General features: G+C 38.5%; 2 protein-coding genes across 10 annotated transcripts; both read right to left on the reverse strand.

Moving 5' to 3' along the window:
- Window positions 1-1,407: 1,407 nt before the first annotated feature.
- Window positions 1,408-2,646, reverse strand: LOC131243160 (endoplasmin homolog). The gene is made up of 3 exons (XM_058242308.1): window positions 2,616-2,646; window positions 2,139-2,219; window positions 1,408-1,798 (listed from the first exon to the last, which is right to left on the reverse strand). The coding sequence occupies exons 1-3, from the start codon at window positions 2,637-2,639 to the stop codon at window positions 1,664-1,666; spliced, it is 240 nt and encodes a 79-aa protein (XP_058098291.1). The 5' UTR covers window positions 2,640-2,646; the 3' UTR covers window positions 1,408-1,663.
- On the reverse strand, window positions 2,639-14,850 carry LOC131243159 (uncharacterized). 9 transcript variants are annotated; one of them, XM_058242298.1, is made up of 15 exons: window positions 14,314-14,850; window positions 9,474-10,062; window positions 8,962-9,061; window positions 8,547-8,850; window positions 8,184-8,249; window positions 7,916-8,081; window positions 7,561-7,683; window positions 6,267-6,328; window positions 5,265-5,342; window positions 4,526-4,601; window positions 4,299-4,335; window positions 4,065-4,104; window positions 3,850-3,912; window positions 3,577-3,651; window positions 2,639-3,336 (listed from the first exon to the last, which is right to left on the reverse strand). In XM_058242298.1, the coding sequence occupies exons 7-15, from the start codon at window positions 7,670-7,672 to the stop codon at window positions 3,217-3,219; spliced, it is 663 nt and encodes a 220-aa protein (XP_058098281.1). In that variant the 5' UTR covers window positions 7,673-7,683; window positions 7,916-8,081; window positions 8,184-8,249; window positions 8,547-8,850; window positions 8,962-9,061; window positions 9,474-10,062; window positions 14,314-14,850; the 3' UTR covers window positions 2,639-3,216. The 9 variants fall into 9 exon arrangements, with proteins under 9 accessions (XP_058098281.1, XP_058098284.1, XP_058098286.1 ...); XM_058242301.1 differs by lacking the exon at window positions 14,314-14,850 and having other exon boundaries at window positions 4,526-4,592; window positions 9,474-10,397; XM_058242303.1 differs by lacking the exons at window positions 4,299-4,335; window positions 14,314-14,850 and having other exon boundaries at window positions 3,831-3,912; window positions 4,526-4,592; window positions 9,474-10,456.
- Window positions 14,851-16,683: the final 1,833 nt, after the last annotated feature.

Genomic DNA, 16,683 nt, shown 5'->3' on the forward strand with positions numbered 1-16,683 from the left:
TATACATCAAGGTGGTTCCCACGAGTGGGACCCATCCCTGGCAAAAAAGAGGGTTTCGGCCACTTCCAGCATGCATGCAAATATATATTTTTTTTCCTGTTCTTTTTGTTTTCCCCAACTATGTGGCTCCACTGGAAAATCCAATCCGTCCATTGGGTTAGCCAGCTCACCTTGGACCCAAAGAGTCCTGAGTGGGCTGGTTTCGTGGTATACACACATCACGGTGGGCCTTAGAGAGTTTCAACAATGGGTGTCATTATCACCACTATTTTCTATGGTGTGGCCCACTTGAAGTCTGGATCTGGCTCAAATTTGGGTCCATTACCTGAAATGATCTAGCAAAATTGATAGACGGTCTAGATTCAACATATACATCATGGTGGGGCCCACGAGTGGGGTAACTCTATAAGGCCCAAAAGGGCTTCTCATGTCCAGCAAGCCATCTTTCCCACTTTTTGTTGCATTCAAGTGGGGGCTCACATGTGGGCAATCCACTTAGTCTATGTGGCCATCATATGGTGGGCCCGGCAAGCCTTGGATTAATATAATCTTTTACATTTCCCTAGATGTAATCAACAAGTTGGACTACACAGTCACTAGAACAAAAACGTCGTTTAGGAACGGTTAAAACCGTTCCTAAAAGAGGCTTCGCAAAGAATCTGAAACGGTTCAATACCGTATCAAGTACCGTTTCAAAATTTAGGAACAAAATTGTAGGAACGGTTTTAAGCCGTTCTTAATGTTGCCAACAGGACCACCTTTTTCAAACAGTATTTTTCATTATTTACAAATGGCCAATAAAAGCTGTACATTTGTTTTTATATTTAAAAACCATAGAATATTATATACAACTAAAAGTTAATATTGAACAAATATGGTGCAACTTTATAATAAAAATTATATATATTTACAACAATCAAGTACAATTGCATGAATACAATATAAATAAATAAAAAATCTTCCATGACATACTCCACTCCTAGAGAAAACACAAGGTCCCGCCATTCCTTAGGATGACCTTAACCAATCTCAATCCTCTCTCATTGCAGCTCTCATTAAGACTTTTGAATCAATTTTTGCCACCTTGAAAGAAAGAAAATATAAGGAATAGAATAAAAGACAACAATGAATGAGAATTATCAAATGTGTCTATTGTTTGATCTTCACATACATGTTACCACTTCTCACATGAGAGGTGGTCCACATGCAAGCATGTGGGTGCGCCTATTTCTTATTTAGAAAAACTTAGGCTCTTGGTAACCAATGCTTAATCATATAAGGGAACTTCACATGAAAGTAACTTAGGCTATTTGGTTTGTGTTTTCTAGTGGATAAAATTGCGTATGTATGCATTTCACAATCCAAATTTGAGGAATCATTACCACTTATCGGATTCCATAAGAGTTATAAATGTATCCATACTAAACCTAGGTGAAAGCTTTGATTTCAGCACAATCATTTAGCTTAGAATCTAGAATCTTTTCAACATATGATTACTCAGGAAATCAGGTGGGTAATTCATCTATTGGGAATGTGGAGCCATTTTGAGTAATGCCGCAACGGATATTCAAATTAAAAATGAAATGGAAATCTACGTTTCTGTTTTTCAACAAGAAAAGAATGAAAATGCTGAAAATCAGTAACGGAGCAAATGTTTTCTACATTAATGATGATAAAAAGAAATACCTGACGTTCCAGATTTTGCTATGTTTCCTAGGTTCTTGATCAGATCTTCCTTTGTCATCCCGATACCTCGGTCACGAATAGAAAGAATGTTCTTCTCCTTGTCCAATTTCATCTGCATTATACGACAAATACAGCAAACTAAAATGTTAAAAAGAGAAACTAACCCACTTCTCAGAATGTTAATATCAAACATCATTCTTATGGTGCGATGTGATGCACCAGCAACTTGAATGCACGAATTGGTCTAATAAAGTGGAAGCAACCAAATTGTAAAATCCTTCTCCACAGCTTACTTATATTGAGGGCCTATAAATCACTTTCAAGTTGGAATTGAAAAACACATAGCTCTACTTCTTCATTATAAATATTAGGAAACATCATTGTTCTTTGTCATTTCCAATATCACCTTCACCCAAAATAATTAGTATACTAAACAATGAGCCATCACTAACCAGGATCTCAAGCTTTGCAGTATCGCCTTCACCCAAAATATCCTTATCCGTAAGCGAAAGAAATCTGATCTTATCCAATGCCTGCCAAACAAATGGAACGTGTCACATTAAAACCACCTGCTATGTCAATTAAAGAGACATGGCCAAATTTTTTTGTATTTATTTATCTTTTATCTTCTTCTTTTACATTTATGTTGTTTTGGTTTGCGAGAAGTTCAAACATACTCTTAAGTTGGTAGTGTTGTTTCATGCACATACCAGGCCCAGTTGCACCATAGCTCGACGTGTAAGAAGCACAAAAGGCTGTAGAGGTCTTCCAGATTATTCTGTAACCATTGCAAAACAGGCATTTTAATGGCTATTGCAATTTATTTAAGACCCACCAGCTAAAATGATAAAAAAATTAGGCAACAAGGCTATGTTTGTATGCGCTGTTGACTGAAGTGTGTTCAACAATTGGAAAAAATGAAATCTTACCTTCCACTGGCCTAACAATGCCATTGGACAGACAACAATGCACTATTTTAAATTTTCATTCAATTGCATCATTAAAAGAATGCCAACTTTAACTACAGGATTAGAGGTAAACACTTTATGGAATGAAATGAAATCTTACCTTCCACTGGCCTAACAATGCCATTGGACAGACAACAAGAGTTCCTCCTTTAACTATGGGCAGGCTTTTGGTTTGAGGATCTTTCTGACCATTCTTTGTTTTCTTGTTGTCAAAATCCTGATTTTGTTCTTCAACTTGTTGGTCATCTGGACTCTCCCTAACTGGTTTTCCAAGTATTAATGCAATCGTCATTACAATCTTTCCAAGCCCCATTGCATCTGCTAAAATCAAAATTGAAAAACATACAGTCAGATGGCAACAGCAGGAAAAGATCACCAAACAAAACCAACTTTTTTCCTATACCATTGTACATTGTCTAAAGGCTCTTTGAATTATACATAAAATGATGAAAGAAACCAATGTTGTGCTAATGCTCTCTTTGGGCAGGTCTTCTCACATACAGTGATGCAGATGCTCATGTTGTTATCTGACACTAATCATAAATGTGAGGGTTTCCATGACTCACCATCCCAACATGACGTCGATAGCTCTTTGAGCTGCATCATCATTCACCTTAGATGCAGAGAAGGCGACCATCCAGTGGGAAATCAATGTTATTCCTATCTTGCCCTTTTGAGATACCTGTCCCAACAGTTCAATCCCAACCATTCAGATCTAGGACCCAGTAATGCTAATATTGAGAAAGGGAAAGGTGTCATGCCATGTGGATAGGCCAGCCACTTCATTGACTCAGTTCTAAGCTGAATCACTTGGCTTTGTCAGAAACCAAGCACTGCACATCTTTTTCATCCATAACTTCGGTTTTTTTTTTCTTTATATAAAAAAAAAAAGAAGAAAAAAAGAAAAAAGAAAAATGCAAACCTCAAATGTTGATTCCTCAATATCCTTGTCATTATAATCCAGGAGCGCATCCAATGAGAGTGAAATTGAGCGAAGCTACAGGATACAACTGTACAGTGAGATGAATATGAATAACATGTTATACCCATTGGGTATAACATTGTGTCTCCCCACCACATGTTACGATACATGCATGCACTTCATCTGACTCAAAATACACCTTTTGGCGAAGTGAGTAACGTTTATATGATGTTTCGGGGTTTCCAACTACATGCATGTTGGGATAAACAACACCTTTTGGCGAGGCCTGGCACGTCGAAAGTGTGTCCCTCTTCGGCTACTCTTGTGAACAACAATCTATGAAACAAGGAAATGAAAATAAGTAAATTGATTATAATTGTTAACATCACAACCTTTTGAAACACCATGTGCATCAAGACTAAAAAAGACAAAAATGTAAATGGATCTACAATCATAGAGAGATAAAAAAAGAACCATGAAGTAACCACCTTTTGAGCAACAGTATCATCCACATTAACGAAGTACTGCCTGGAAGGACAATTATTTTAGTGAATCATTCAAACATGATCATTGAAAAGATTTATGCAAATTGCTGTTGAAAAGCCAGGTTTTACACCCATAAATAAATAAATAAAAGCCCATGAAAATGTTCAATTCTACAATTTTGATGCTTATTCAAACTTAGAGATCTCTTCAAAATCTGGGATGAAAAGAGAACTTATGAGGCAATTAGCATACAAGTCGATATTTGAGCAAGGCCTGAAATTTATGGATCTAATGAGCATAGAGATAATGTTTGCATTGATAGCTATTGAGTTTGTCCTCACTAATAACTGTGGAATTTTCAATTATGTTGCTAAGACAAATCTAAGAAACTAAGAAACACGATTCTGACAATTCCTCACAATCAATAATGACCAATAAAGCAAACATTCAGATTAAGGATTACCAGGTCTTGAAACAAGATGGATTTTGGAGCGGGGCCTGACAAACTTCCAGCTGTCTTCATCCAAAGACTTCAACTCCTTATGAGGCAATAAAAATATAAATTAACCAAGATTGTAGGTAAGCACACAATTATACCTGATTCAGCAGGTTCTTATCTACAACAAGAGAAGTGGACTTCTAACAAATATGCTTATATTCCTGAAACAAAACAAGACCATCTTTCAATTCAACCTATATCAAAACAAAACATATATATGGTTCATTTGATTAAAGAGGCATTTAACATTCTATAGAAGCATTTGATGCACCACATAATCTATTGCAATTCCATATATCTGGATGGAATTTGCATGGGACCAAATGCAATTCCATACCACCTAATACCATATTTGTCTCTATCTAGAGGTGCTAATTGTCTCTATCCCATTAGGCCCCAAATTGCAATCTTTACTTCAATGTTGGATTTCCTCACTATGAATACTAGGAAAACTCTTTCATTTTATGGTTTTTTTTTTTTCCTTATTTCTTTATCTTTTCTTTCGTTTTGTTTTCCTTCTTTCTTTCTTTCTTTCTTTTTCTTTTTTTTCTTTTTTTTTTCTTTCTTTTTTCTTTCTTTTTTATTTTTTAAAATTTCCTACTAAAAGAACATTCAAACACAACAATTGTATGCATAGCTAAAATGAAATGAACCAATGTAATGGAGTTGTCAGACAATTCTTGCTGAGTTGTGTGGGACATACCTCCAGCATGACCCATGAGGCGAGCGATGCAGTAAGACCAGCAGTAAATGCAACAATAGGCTTCTGAGTTCCACTTTCCTGCTTGATTGACAATAGAAATGCCAATTAGTCTCTTACTGTAAATATATCAATGGATGAATGTAGCAGAAAATAAGTTGGCTAGTAACAATATGAGGGCAGACACTAGAGAGCACCAAAATCATGATGAGATCCCCAAAGAAGAGAAATCATTGCAGAAATGCTGCGCAAGCTCAAACAATGTTTCAGAATAACAAATGTGACTTGGTAAGCCAATATGCACCTTCACCAAAGCAACCAGGCACCTGTGTGGGTCATCCAAGCATGAATCAGGTGTAACCCACCTCATAAAGGCTTGATTTAGAATGAGCCACCCAACTAATCATGTAGGTTACAAGTATGAAAAATGGACGACCTCAAAGAAGTCCCCAACATACCACATTTAAAATACTCTTTTGGCCCCCCTGATGAGTTAATTGTCCTTATTCGTGGGTCAAATCATCTACAGTGATGAACCGCTGAGATGCCCCGCATATGCCAGGTTGTCACATGTGCCCGTGTGAATGTGAATGTCAGCTCAGCATAACTCTAATAATAGCATCAAAGCTAAACAACAATTTTTTATAAAGATGTAAAAATGTGTGCCCATTCAAATAAGCACTAATTTGTCTAATCATGTCTCTGATTGTCTTTTCTCTTAAACAACTCAACTTATATATTTTCATCTAACACGAAAAAAAAAGGATACTTCCGTCCATGGATTTTGCTTACCACTCTGCAAAACATGGAATGATGCACTATGGAACCTTTTGGGGACTAATGCTTGCTTAATCATGAACATTTGATGCAGAAGCACTAAAACTAAAGCTTGGGTAAATGCATTTCTATTATTTTTTATTTGCCAAACATTCATTATCATGAAAAATCCATATCATTGAAGTGATTGGCCTTATACTTAATTGAATCTATACCGATCTTCAATACCTTGATTACGGCTGCAGCATCCTCTTCTGCGGTCCCTCCAATCTCTCCGATAAGAATAATACCTGAAATGTAAATAGCACCAGCACCATCAGATACATCTAACCATTAGTTCATATGGTATGTTTGTGAATGATTTAAATCAAAATCAGGAAACTATAAATGCAATCAGTGTCTTTTACCTTGACCACACTAAGATTCTGTTACAATGATGATTGCACTGAAGAAGACCCTCTCTCACACGAGAGCTTCTGCAACCTGGCCTTGCCATTGCAATTCTCAAAGCAGCAATATTCAAAGCTTGTGTGCTATGTCACTAAAGAACTGATGGATTTCGATAATCCAAACTAACAGCAGCCCAGTAACTATTCCATAGTCCATAACAACAATAGGACTTATAAGAAACAATGCGTGGCACAATTATATGCTTTAGATAAGCAAGGTGTAGTAGAATTCTTAGAAGCCCAAAACGAAATCAACCAACTGCAAGCACAAAGATAAGCAAGAACTCAGGTTATGTCAGCCCAAATATATTCATGACAGATGCACCAATAGATTTACATCCCAGGATACGAATATACTCAGGCTATGTCAGCCCAAATATACTCTGGCTACGTCAGCCCAAATATACTCAGCCATAGAAAAGTTTTCATAAACGCTATAAGCTTGAATCAAGAACTGCTTACCGAGATCCAAAACTGAAAACCCAATGTATGGAACAATGGACTTTGATATGATTAACGTTGTATGTCTAGCATGTGCCATCAACAAGGGCAGTGTTTTTATATTCCTGACGAACTTGAATGGAATTCTACCACGTATTATTTTGTAATTCAATTTGATCTGTTTCCGCTTTCCATTTTTCTATCCAGTTTGGTTTCTTTGCTTCTGAGGCTAGAGTTCAGAGTACAATTTATGATTGTCATCCAGTACCTTTTTCATTTACCAGAAAATTTTCTCCTTAACATAGTTGCTATTAGGCAATCTATTAGTGTCGATGAACAAATGTCAATGAATAACAAAACAAGTCACCTTACCAAAAACAGAGCACCAAATCAGCATTCAGGTAAGAATAACTGTGCACTTCATGTACCTGACCATGAGAACCTTCACCCATGAAGCTTGATGTTTGAAGCATCCCAAGGTTTTATTGTGACCAACCAAAAAAAAATATATACTTCATGGAAGATATTGACATAAAAATCAACCAAAAGCATGTATGGAGAGAGAGAGAGAGAGAGAGAGAGAGAGAGAGAGAGAGAGAGAGAGAGAGAGAGAGAGAGAGATGAAGCCTTACTTGCATCTGAAAACAGCTTCGAGGGAAATCCAGTCAAAGAATTTGTCCCTCTCAATCTTCTTGGTGGCCTTCTCATCACCTTTTTCACAGTTGTTGAATGGGACAGCCACATTCTACATTACTCTGTAACCTTCAATCTCAAAGTTAGAAGCATATAAGAAATTTATCTTTTCTAAATACAATAGTGAAAAATGCCAGGACAATATGGATACAGTGAAAAAATAACCCCAAAATACAATAGTGAGATGTTTTTAGTGGAAAATTTTGCCTTGAAGATATCAATAGAAAAGATAGCCGAATTAGAGAACCAATATAAAGAGATGCTGAAATGCAGCATATGCTAATTGGATTGCACCTTGGAGCCCACTCAAAGCAACCACAACAGATGACATTACAGATTTGCCTGCTGTACTTGATTGATAATTGGCCTGTGCTTAATTGTGCAGCCCAAATCCCTATATAGACTCTACAGATACCAACCCAAAGTAAATGAAACAGCTGACATTACACAAATAGGCCTGCTGCACAGTGCAAATCAATGATCAGCAAATGCTTCAGTGTGCAGCACAAAAATAAAACATGTTTAAAGACTTGCCAGGAACACACTTGAGTTTGAGACATACAATTCAGACAGTGGGAGATTAGCCAGGAAGATAACCGATCCAGTGAACTGGTTGTTCTGTAAGTGACTATTGGAGAAAAGTTCCAAGTGCCAACAGCCTACATTTTCAGTGGAGACATGGCCACAGAAAGAATGTTCAGTTTATGATTAGTGGAGTATTTTCCATCAACAATAGAAACATCATATTTTATTACAGTTACATGCAAAAGTAGGACAGCATAAATAGGATTCCTATAGTGAACTAGGATAGTTCTCCTTTCTTAAAAAAGATAAAAAAAAAGGGAAAAAAAAAATCAGTCCTAGGATAGAGAAAAATCAAAGCAATCCAGAGAATGAAAATCAGCCATATTGAAGTTTTGAGTACCCATTTGGCCAGCAACACCAAGGAGCATCTCTGCTTGAAAAAAATGTCATAAAGCCGTGTGTTTGAAATAACCACATCATCACCTGGTGAATCTCAGCAATATGATGACCACCAGTGTCCTGAGGTAGATGACGAACAATTTAACTACCCGGTAGTAAATGTGCTCCTTCGCAGCGTACTTGTCATGAGCATGCATGATTACCAGATAAATAGCAACAGCCACAACCACATAGATCCAAGACAGCAAATAGACGGCAATGCTGGTGCTTTTATTGGCAATGCCAAGCTGGTATACGATCCCATACTGGAAGAAAAAGAAGCAGAGATCTAGAATTATCTCCAAATCAAATGATTCAAGTCTACAAAGAGTAGATTATGCATTTTTAAAGAAACAGAGAAGTAATTGAGCATGAACCTGTATCATGTCAGCCGGACCATAAGTTTCTCTCCGTATAATGACAAGACGGTCTAACAGGCCAACATGTATGCCATGTGGACTGCTCATATCAGTTCCCCTACATCACATGCATTGAAGAAAAAAAAAATAGCATAAGCTTGCAGGAAGATATTGCAGATTAATGCTAAAAAAGGCATGTAAAGATTTCTAGGAAGAACAAAATTCAGAAAAGTGCCATGGGATAATATTTAGCAAATGGCTAATTATCATCTTTTAACAATACACTTTTTTCAATGGATCTCCTAGCAATATATTTCAAGCTCCTAAACTGGTAACGTGCTCACATCACTGTAGCTAGGAAGAAAGATGATTTGTGAACATAAGGGAGGCAAGTTTCTTGACCTTTCAACAACAACAACAATAAAAAATTGTCGTCATCATAGCTTTGTCCCAGCTGTTTGGAGTCGGCTAATAAAACCAAACAAGTACCAAAAAAAAGAAAAAAAAAGAGCACTGCGATTTAAGCTCACCATCCCAGCCAAACGGGGCAGGATCCTTATCCCATTTTTTATATTTTGACCATGCTGTCTCCTATGTATCAAGCATGTATGCCTTACTCATATCCAACCCATTTGCATCAAGCAGTTTTCGAATTTTCTTTTTCTTCTCTTCAATCCATTTCTATTTGGAAACACCTCTTGACTTAGGAGGAGCTTCTATTCATTTTTATCTGCCAGCATTGTAATTTGGTTGGTCTTTCTTGCCTCATTCTGCAAGTAGAGAACCATGGCGAGAAATAGTCATATTAAACTTCACATAGTGATACTACTATTTTAAGGTAAAAGGAAATGACACGAGTCATGTTAACTTCACATAATGATACTACTAATTTTATGGGTTGGAAGAGAGTTTCCATCTTCAATGTCAATTCAAACAGTTTCTTCTGTCTCCCAGTAAGATTCGAGTAGTCTACTTCGACATTTTCCTCAACAGGCTGTCCATTATCACCATCAACATGTTCTTCACCATCAATGTTTTCTGCTACACCTAGTTTTTGTTCTTCATTTTGATCAGAGCCATCTAAGAAGGATAGGCCTCCACCACTCCCCTTTTTAGTTTCTATAACAATATGTAAAACAGTCAAAATTGAGAAAGAATTAAATGATTGAAATGGATGAATCATTACAATACTAGAATATAATATCATAATGTCTTCATGAGGCAATTGAGAGTTGTTTGATGCAACAAAATCCAATGAAGGAATTGCAGATTTTATTTATTTTTTGAAAGATGACAACTTTATTACAAATGGCAAAGCCGAAAGAAAAAGAACAACAAACAACAAAAAAGATAAAGAAAGAGGAAGCACAAAAATTACAAGAGCTGCAGCCCAACCCAAAGAACTACATTGGCAAGGGCCGAAGAGAAAACACTTCTAGAAGAACCCCATTTATCTCGGAAGCATCTCTCATAAGCATTTTATCGAACAGTATGTGTGCATCATTAATCTAACCACATTTTACATACATATCAATCAAAGAGGTCCCAACATACAGATCAAACATGGGTTATCAAGAATGTGAAAGAAAAAAGTCACAAAAGTGAGGAACTCAATCTAGCAGATGTAAATGTGTTTATGAAATCAACTAATCTAGATCAAGAACTGATAGAACAAACTATCATAAAACTAAAAAAGTAAAAAACTAAAGGAAAAATATACCCAAAAAAATCCACATGGAAGAAGCATCAGCTAATAATTCTAGATATATACCATTTTATAACTAAAAAAAAAAAAAGAAAAAGTATCCTTAAATGGTCTGGAAAAATGTATGGACAGTGTGGATATACAACACATCATCAAAGTGGGCTCCATGGTAAGGGTAACACCACTAAGGTGTGTTACCCAAGTAACACCTAATCCACTCTTGTTACTATGTAACGCCCTGAAATTCAGGGGTCGAGCATAACTCAGCTCTCGAGTTTCAAAACATCACTTATGTAACATATTTAATGATGGATGTATGTTGTTTATATGAGTACATAAAACATGGGATAGATTAAGCCAAACTGCAAACATAATTCAGGGATAAGTGAAAGACGCAAGCGGAAGACTTAAAGAAATATAAGTGTACATGTGTAAGTCCCCGAAATACGTATACATACCAGGTTATATTACAAGTGTTGCTATCAAAAATACAAGCATTAAATGACATTATCTATTCCCAAAAGAAAATCCAGAATTCCCGCGTATCAGGACATGGCTCATAAGAACCCGCCTGAAAACTGCATAAAAGAAAATGTGGCCTTATCATCCTCGAACTCCTGCTTTGCCTCAGGGGTCGCATCAACATCTGCATCTAAGACAGAGTCTGGTTGGTGTTTAAGCATCGCCCCAGAACGTGGGAGTGAGTGATCAACTCAGTGGAACAATACAGCAAAGGTTAACATATTATCAATTCAATCAAGCAGTAATGATAAAACAGAACAATCAAACATGTTCTAATTACTCTTGTTAGTGTAAGGATGTATGTAGAATGATGCATGCCCTCGCCTGTACACCCTCAGCGTCTTCATCTTACGTTACGCATGACAACCGTCCTCAAGTGCTCCACCTCTTCTAGGCACATGCAATGCGGTGTATGAACATGATTACCAAGTTGTTATTAGTCCTTTTCATACAGCCGGATTGGGAAGCTAAGGTACCTTCCTCATATCACTTTCCACACAATGATCCATTCTAGGGTCGTCAGTCTTAGATCATCTCATACGATCATATAGTTTTAGGTCGATGCAAAGGGCTCGTCACCAATCAATGCACGCCTGTCATACCTTCGTTACTACAATAAGGCTCGTCACCTCAATGCGGTATCCAGGTATGCTCGAGGTCACTATAAAGGGCTCGTCACCAATCAATGTAGGCCGACAGCACGAATATAGTGTCCCATACCACCATAATCGGCTCACGAGTTTGGTTGCTCATTGGTCACTACGGGGAGGCTCGTCACCCCAGCGTAGGCCGACAGCTCAACCACGGTATCCCATACCACCATGTCTGGCTCATGAGTCTTAGCGGATCAAGGTACAACATTTAATGAAATTTCATCGGTAAGTTTGGTACCCTAGATTCAAACAATAGTGTCTATACATGGTGAACATACATCGGACAATCGGGTTACTTGACGAACTCGACTAGCACGAGCACACGTTGGGTCGAATGACATAGAGTGCGCAAACACTCCGTGTGGCCAAACCACTGCCGACAACTCTAATACGACTCGGGTTCGTCAAATCACGTCCTTCGTGACGAAAGCAACCTCAGCCACGAACTCAAGGCCGATTACTGATTTCCTGGACTATTTCTTTGTCCCAAACACATTCCACTACGACAGATATTCATATCAACAATTTAGAATAGTAATGGAACGACAATTCACATCATGTAGTATGTGAGCATTTGTAGAATATCAACTTAGCAAGGATTTCAACATAAGTGATACTTGAAATTAAACAACAAAGAATATAACTTGCATGTAGGAAATTATACACATCAATAGGAGAGTTGAGAATCGCTTCTCAACGCCCGCAAATAAGATAATATATTGTACTTTAGATCATTCAGACATTTTTACAAACACTTAGACTACAAAGTTCAACATACATGACGCACGTTGAAATACACGCATTTGGACAATTCCTTTTGCCAAGGAGTTGACACACATACATCTAGCACAAATACACGACAAATAATCATGGCAAACACATGTTCATATTTTATACGTATACGGTACTTCCTACATATACATAGAATACACAAATCTCAATATAACACATGCATATCAGGAACGCAAAATAAACATAGCATTTGGCATGTGAAATTACATCCATAACAAGAATAAACCATTAACTGACATTGAAAGCCTTGAAAACCATAACCTATACGAATAAAGTCCGCACCTTAAACCAGAAAAAGAACACCAAACTGATTCAGACGATATGTCTTCGTCAACGGCGACAAGATAACCTAAAACAAGAATAGAAATGAGCTACAACAACACATAGACTATTCTAAGCTCTAAAATAGATTAGGGTTAGGTTAACTTACCCAAGAATGAACTTAGAATCGCCGGAATAACGATTCAAAAGTGGTGGTTTAAGGATGTAGAGTAACAGGAAAGAATCTAAGATGATTCACCAACTTCTCTCTCACTTTCTCTCTCTTTTCCTCTCTCTTTCTTAGCTAGGGTTAGGAAATTCGTATGGAAAAGAGAGTGAGGGTTTTAAGGTCTTTATATAGGCCTAACATTGATGAAAATAGCCCCAGGGCCAAGGTATACTTAGGTTATAACCAAATCAGGCCTCTCTCGATCCAACGAAGCACTTCTGGCAGTCTTTTTTCCACGTGCGATCGGACTTAAGCTCACTGACCATGGATCTAGGTCAGGCTGAGTTTTCGTACAGACCGGCTTTACAGATTAGCCCTGGCGAACCACACTCAATTCAACGGTCACCGAAACTCAATCAGGTCCACAAGCATAATGACCTGCCTGGGCCATCTTCCTTGATCCGAGGGTGAAATTGGGTCAGAATCCAACGGTCAGATTGCTTAAAATCATCGCGCAAGCGACACGACTCAGATTTCATAAAAGCATAATTAATTTCTCACCGTTCTCACACTCTTCACTCCGGACTCAATCAAATCGACCCAAGACATCATCTGGACTTAATTTTTGAGGTGATGGTCAACTCCAACATGGTGACCATAAATGTCTAAGATCATCGCTATCGGACTTTCGACGCGGTCCAGGTCCGATCCAAAGCTTCCAAAAATTCCCAAGAGCAACTAGATTTAGCGTTGAATCCCAGATTTCAGAATAACATAGCACTAACTATTCTACAGGTTTTGAGTCCTGCAGATCAAATTTAAAGTGATTGATGTTAATTTCACAAGCAATCGAGTTTAGCGCTAATTACCCCACAAATAGCTTCTAAGGAAAATAGAGGTAGTACTCGGGTCTTGGCACAAAATTTTTCGGGTCATTACATACTATCCTTAGAAAAATTTAAAAAGTTCATGTTTTTACAAACTCAGTTCAACATCAAACATGTCAACATTGCTCGGTCCATTTTAAAAACACAAAACAAATAGCTTGCACACAAGCCATCCCTTAGGTGAGTCCAGTCTTAAATATGTTCTGATCTAGCAATAAGATCAAACCTACAATCTTTGCCTTTTGTCTCGTCTTCGATAAACCAAAAAGATGGACAAAAATCAAGAAAAGAAGATCTGAAAACTTAACAGTGGTAGTTGTGTTAGTTAATAGAGGAGCCGGTGTTGTGCCCAAGTCCTCATAGAACTTGTACGTCTCATACCTCAAATTGTAACTTGGTCCAACAACTCTCCCACCTTGTTTTCCATTACAGCACGTAGGAATCCGACCCACAACATCTTATAAACACGCACCGCAATATCTCCTCGGCAGATCGTTTGTGCACTGCATAAGCCCATATGGTTTACCTTTGTAGATCGATCGGTAAACAAAGAAGATGACGAAGATCGATGGTGTCGGAGGGGAGCATTGCCAGATCAGAAGGTTTCATATGAAAAATTGATGGGTTTCGATCTATAGGGGTTTAGGGTTTTCAAAGGGGCTTGGTGTGGACGATGATAGGGGTTTTGACAGGGATGAGTTTGAGGTTTTGGAAGGAGATGGGGGTTTTGAAAGGGGCTAGGTAGGAGGCTGGCGGACCTTGGCCGGAAGAAATGAGAAGAAAAATTAGAGAGGATATCGATTTCTAACCAAATGAGAAGAAAAAAGGATAGAGGGAGAGAATAGGGTATGGAAGGGGAGTTTTTAATCAGACAATGGCCGTACACTGTTTGGCTTCGTAGGAATATTATTTTATTTTATTTTATTTTTGTTGTGGTACGGTTCTAAATCTGAAACGGCTTAAGCCGTTCCAGAACTAAAATCTAGTTTTGTTCTAGAGTTGATATTTTGTAGTGTGTGAAAGTGTGCGGGGCATGCTGACTCCTGGTGTAGCCCACTTATGGGCCCCACAATTGTCCATAAAATTAAGGAAGAGAAAGAAGAAGAAAGGAGGAAGAAAAGGATCGGCTATTGGATGCGCCAAGTCACTATGGGGCCCTACACACAACTATCACATACACAAAGTGGGTCCCACCCTTGTGAGCCAATGAAAAATGAAAGAAAGGAAAGTGGAGAGTTTGTCCCCCTTTATAATTACAATGATGGATGGACGGTCAAATTGGGCTGAATCATCGATCAGACAGCTCAGATGGTAAAGCTCTTCCCCTAAAATCCTCCAACCTTCCCCTGAGCACTAATCCTTTTTAATCCCTCTTAAAATACTTCTTTCTCTCAAGCACCCTCCTCTCTTCTCTCTAATCTCTCTCTATTTTTCTCTAATCTTTTCTCTTTCTAATCTCTTTTCTTTGTTTTCTTCTCACTTTCATTTGCTAGGAAAATTCTGGAAAATAAGAAGGATTTATGTGGTAGAACATTTTTTGATAGAGAGTGAATTATGAAAAAATGGGTAAAATGGGAAGAGGGAAAGGGAGAGGGGAGTGGCTTAGCATGGGCAAGTGTATAGGTGAGTGATGGGAGGCATGTGCTTGTTTGACTAATGGGAAGAGAGAGACATGAGTGATTGATGGGTTGATTAATTGATTGATGAATAGATGGATTAATTGATTAGACTTGTTGGAGGAAAAATGTGAGAAGTCGATAGTCGGCTTATGGAATGGACCAATTCTATTGACATGGCCCGGTCCCTAAGGCACCGAGCATGATGAGGCCCACATGTTCGGTGAGCCAAGAGGCGAGGCATCGAAGGATACTGATATATCCCTGAGGACACTCAGAGCCCCACAATGGTGGCATTATGCCGACCCAGATCATGGGTCGACTAGTCACATCGTGACTCGATCCTGGTCTGACCGAACGTCTAGGTCGGCCATAGGACAGTCCCTGATCAGCAACTAAGTCGATTAAAGAACAACGACGCCCCAACTGAGCAAGGCTTGGCCATTATTGGTCGAGCCTGAAGCAGTCGATGCATATACCGACTGGCACAAGCCACTTGGATAAGCCGGCGCTGTGAGAACAATCGACGTATGACCAAGCGCTACATCCGACCCAGGGCCGAGCCTCAAGCTTTCGGGTCGGCTTCAAAGATTTGCTTTACAAGATCTTCAGAAGATGATTCTCGATCCCAAAAATCTAAGAGATCTAAGATCTCATAATCATTATAGATAACAGCCAATCCCCTATGAACTAGGGAAGGATCCTGAAACCACGGGATCATATCTCCCTTGTAAATGGGAAGCGCCTCAAGGTGAAAGGTACATACACACTTGTTGGGGGGAAAATGTGACAAGTCGATAAGTTGGCTTATATATGGAATGGACCAATTCTATTGACATGGCCCAGTCCCTAAGGCACTGAGCCTGACTAAGGCCCACATGTCTAGCGAGCCGAGAGGCGAGGCCTCCGAGGAGACTGATACAACCCTGAGGACACTTAGAGCCCCATAGTGGCTGCATTATGCCAATCTAGATCATTGGTTGGCTAGTCACATCATGACTCGATCTTGGTCCGACTAAACGTCTAGGTTGTCCACAGGGCAATCCTTGAACAACAACTAAGTCAATTCAAGAATAGCGGTGCCCCAGCCGATGAGGCTCGGCCATTATTGGTCGAGCTTAAGCAGTCAATGCAT

The sequence above is a fragment of the Magnolia sinica genome, chromosome 4, assembly GCF_029962835.1.
Source record: "Magnolia sinica isolate HGM2019 chromosome 4, MsV1, whole genome shotgun sequence".
In the NCBI taxonomy this organism is placed as follows: domain Eukaryota; kingdom Viridiplantae; phylum Streptophyta; class Magnoliopsida; order Magnoliales; family Magnoliaceae; genus Magnolia; species Magnolia sinica.

Coding starts and splice junctions, on each gene's coding strand:
- LOC131243159 (XM_058242298.1), bottom strand. CDS start 7,672: ATGTGGCTGTCCCATTCAACAACTGTGAAAAAGGTGATGAGAAGGCCA. Junction 4,336..4,525: donor CCATCTTGTTTCAAGACCTG/GTAATCCTTAAT, acceptor CATAAATTTCAG/GCCTTGCTCAAATATCGACT. Junction 3,913..4,064: donor ATGATACTGTTGCTCAAAAG/GTGGTTACTTCA, acceptor CTTGTTTCATAG/ATTGTTGTTCACAAGAGTAG.
- LOC131243160 (XM_058242308.1), bottom strand. CDS start 2,639: ATGGCATTGTTAGGCCAGTGGAAG. Junction 2,220..2,615: donor CATTGTTAGGCCAGTGGAAG/GTAAGATTTCAT, acceptor TTTGTTTGGCAG/GCATTGGATAAGATCAGATT. Junction 1,799..2,138: donor CTGCAAAGCTTGAGATCCTG/GTTAGTGATGGC, acceptor CGTATAATGCAG/ATGAAATTGGACAAGGAGAA.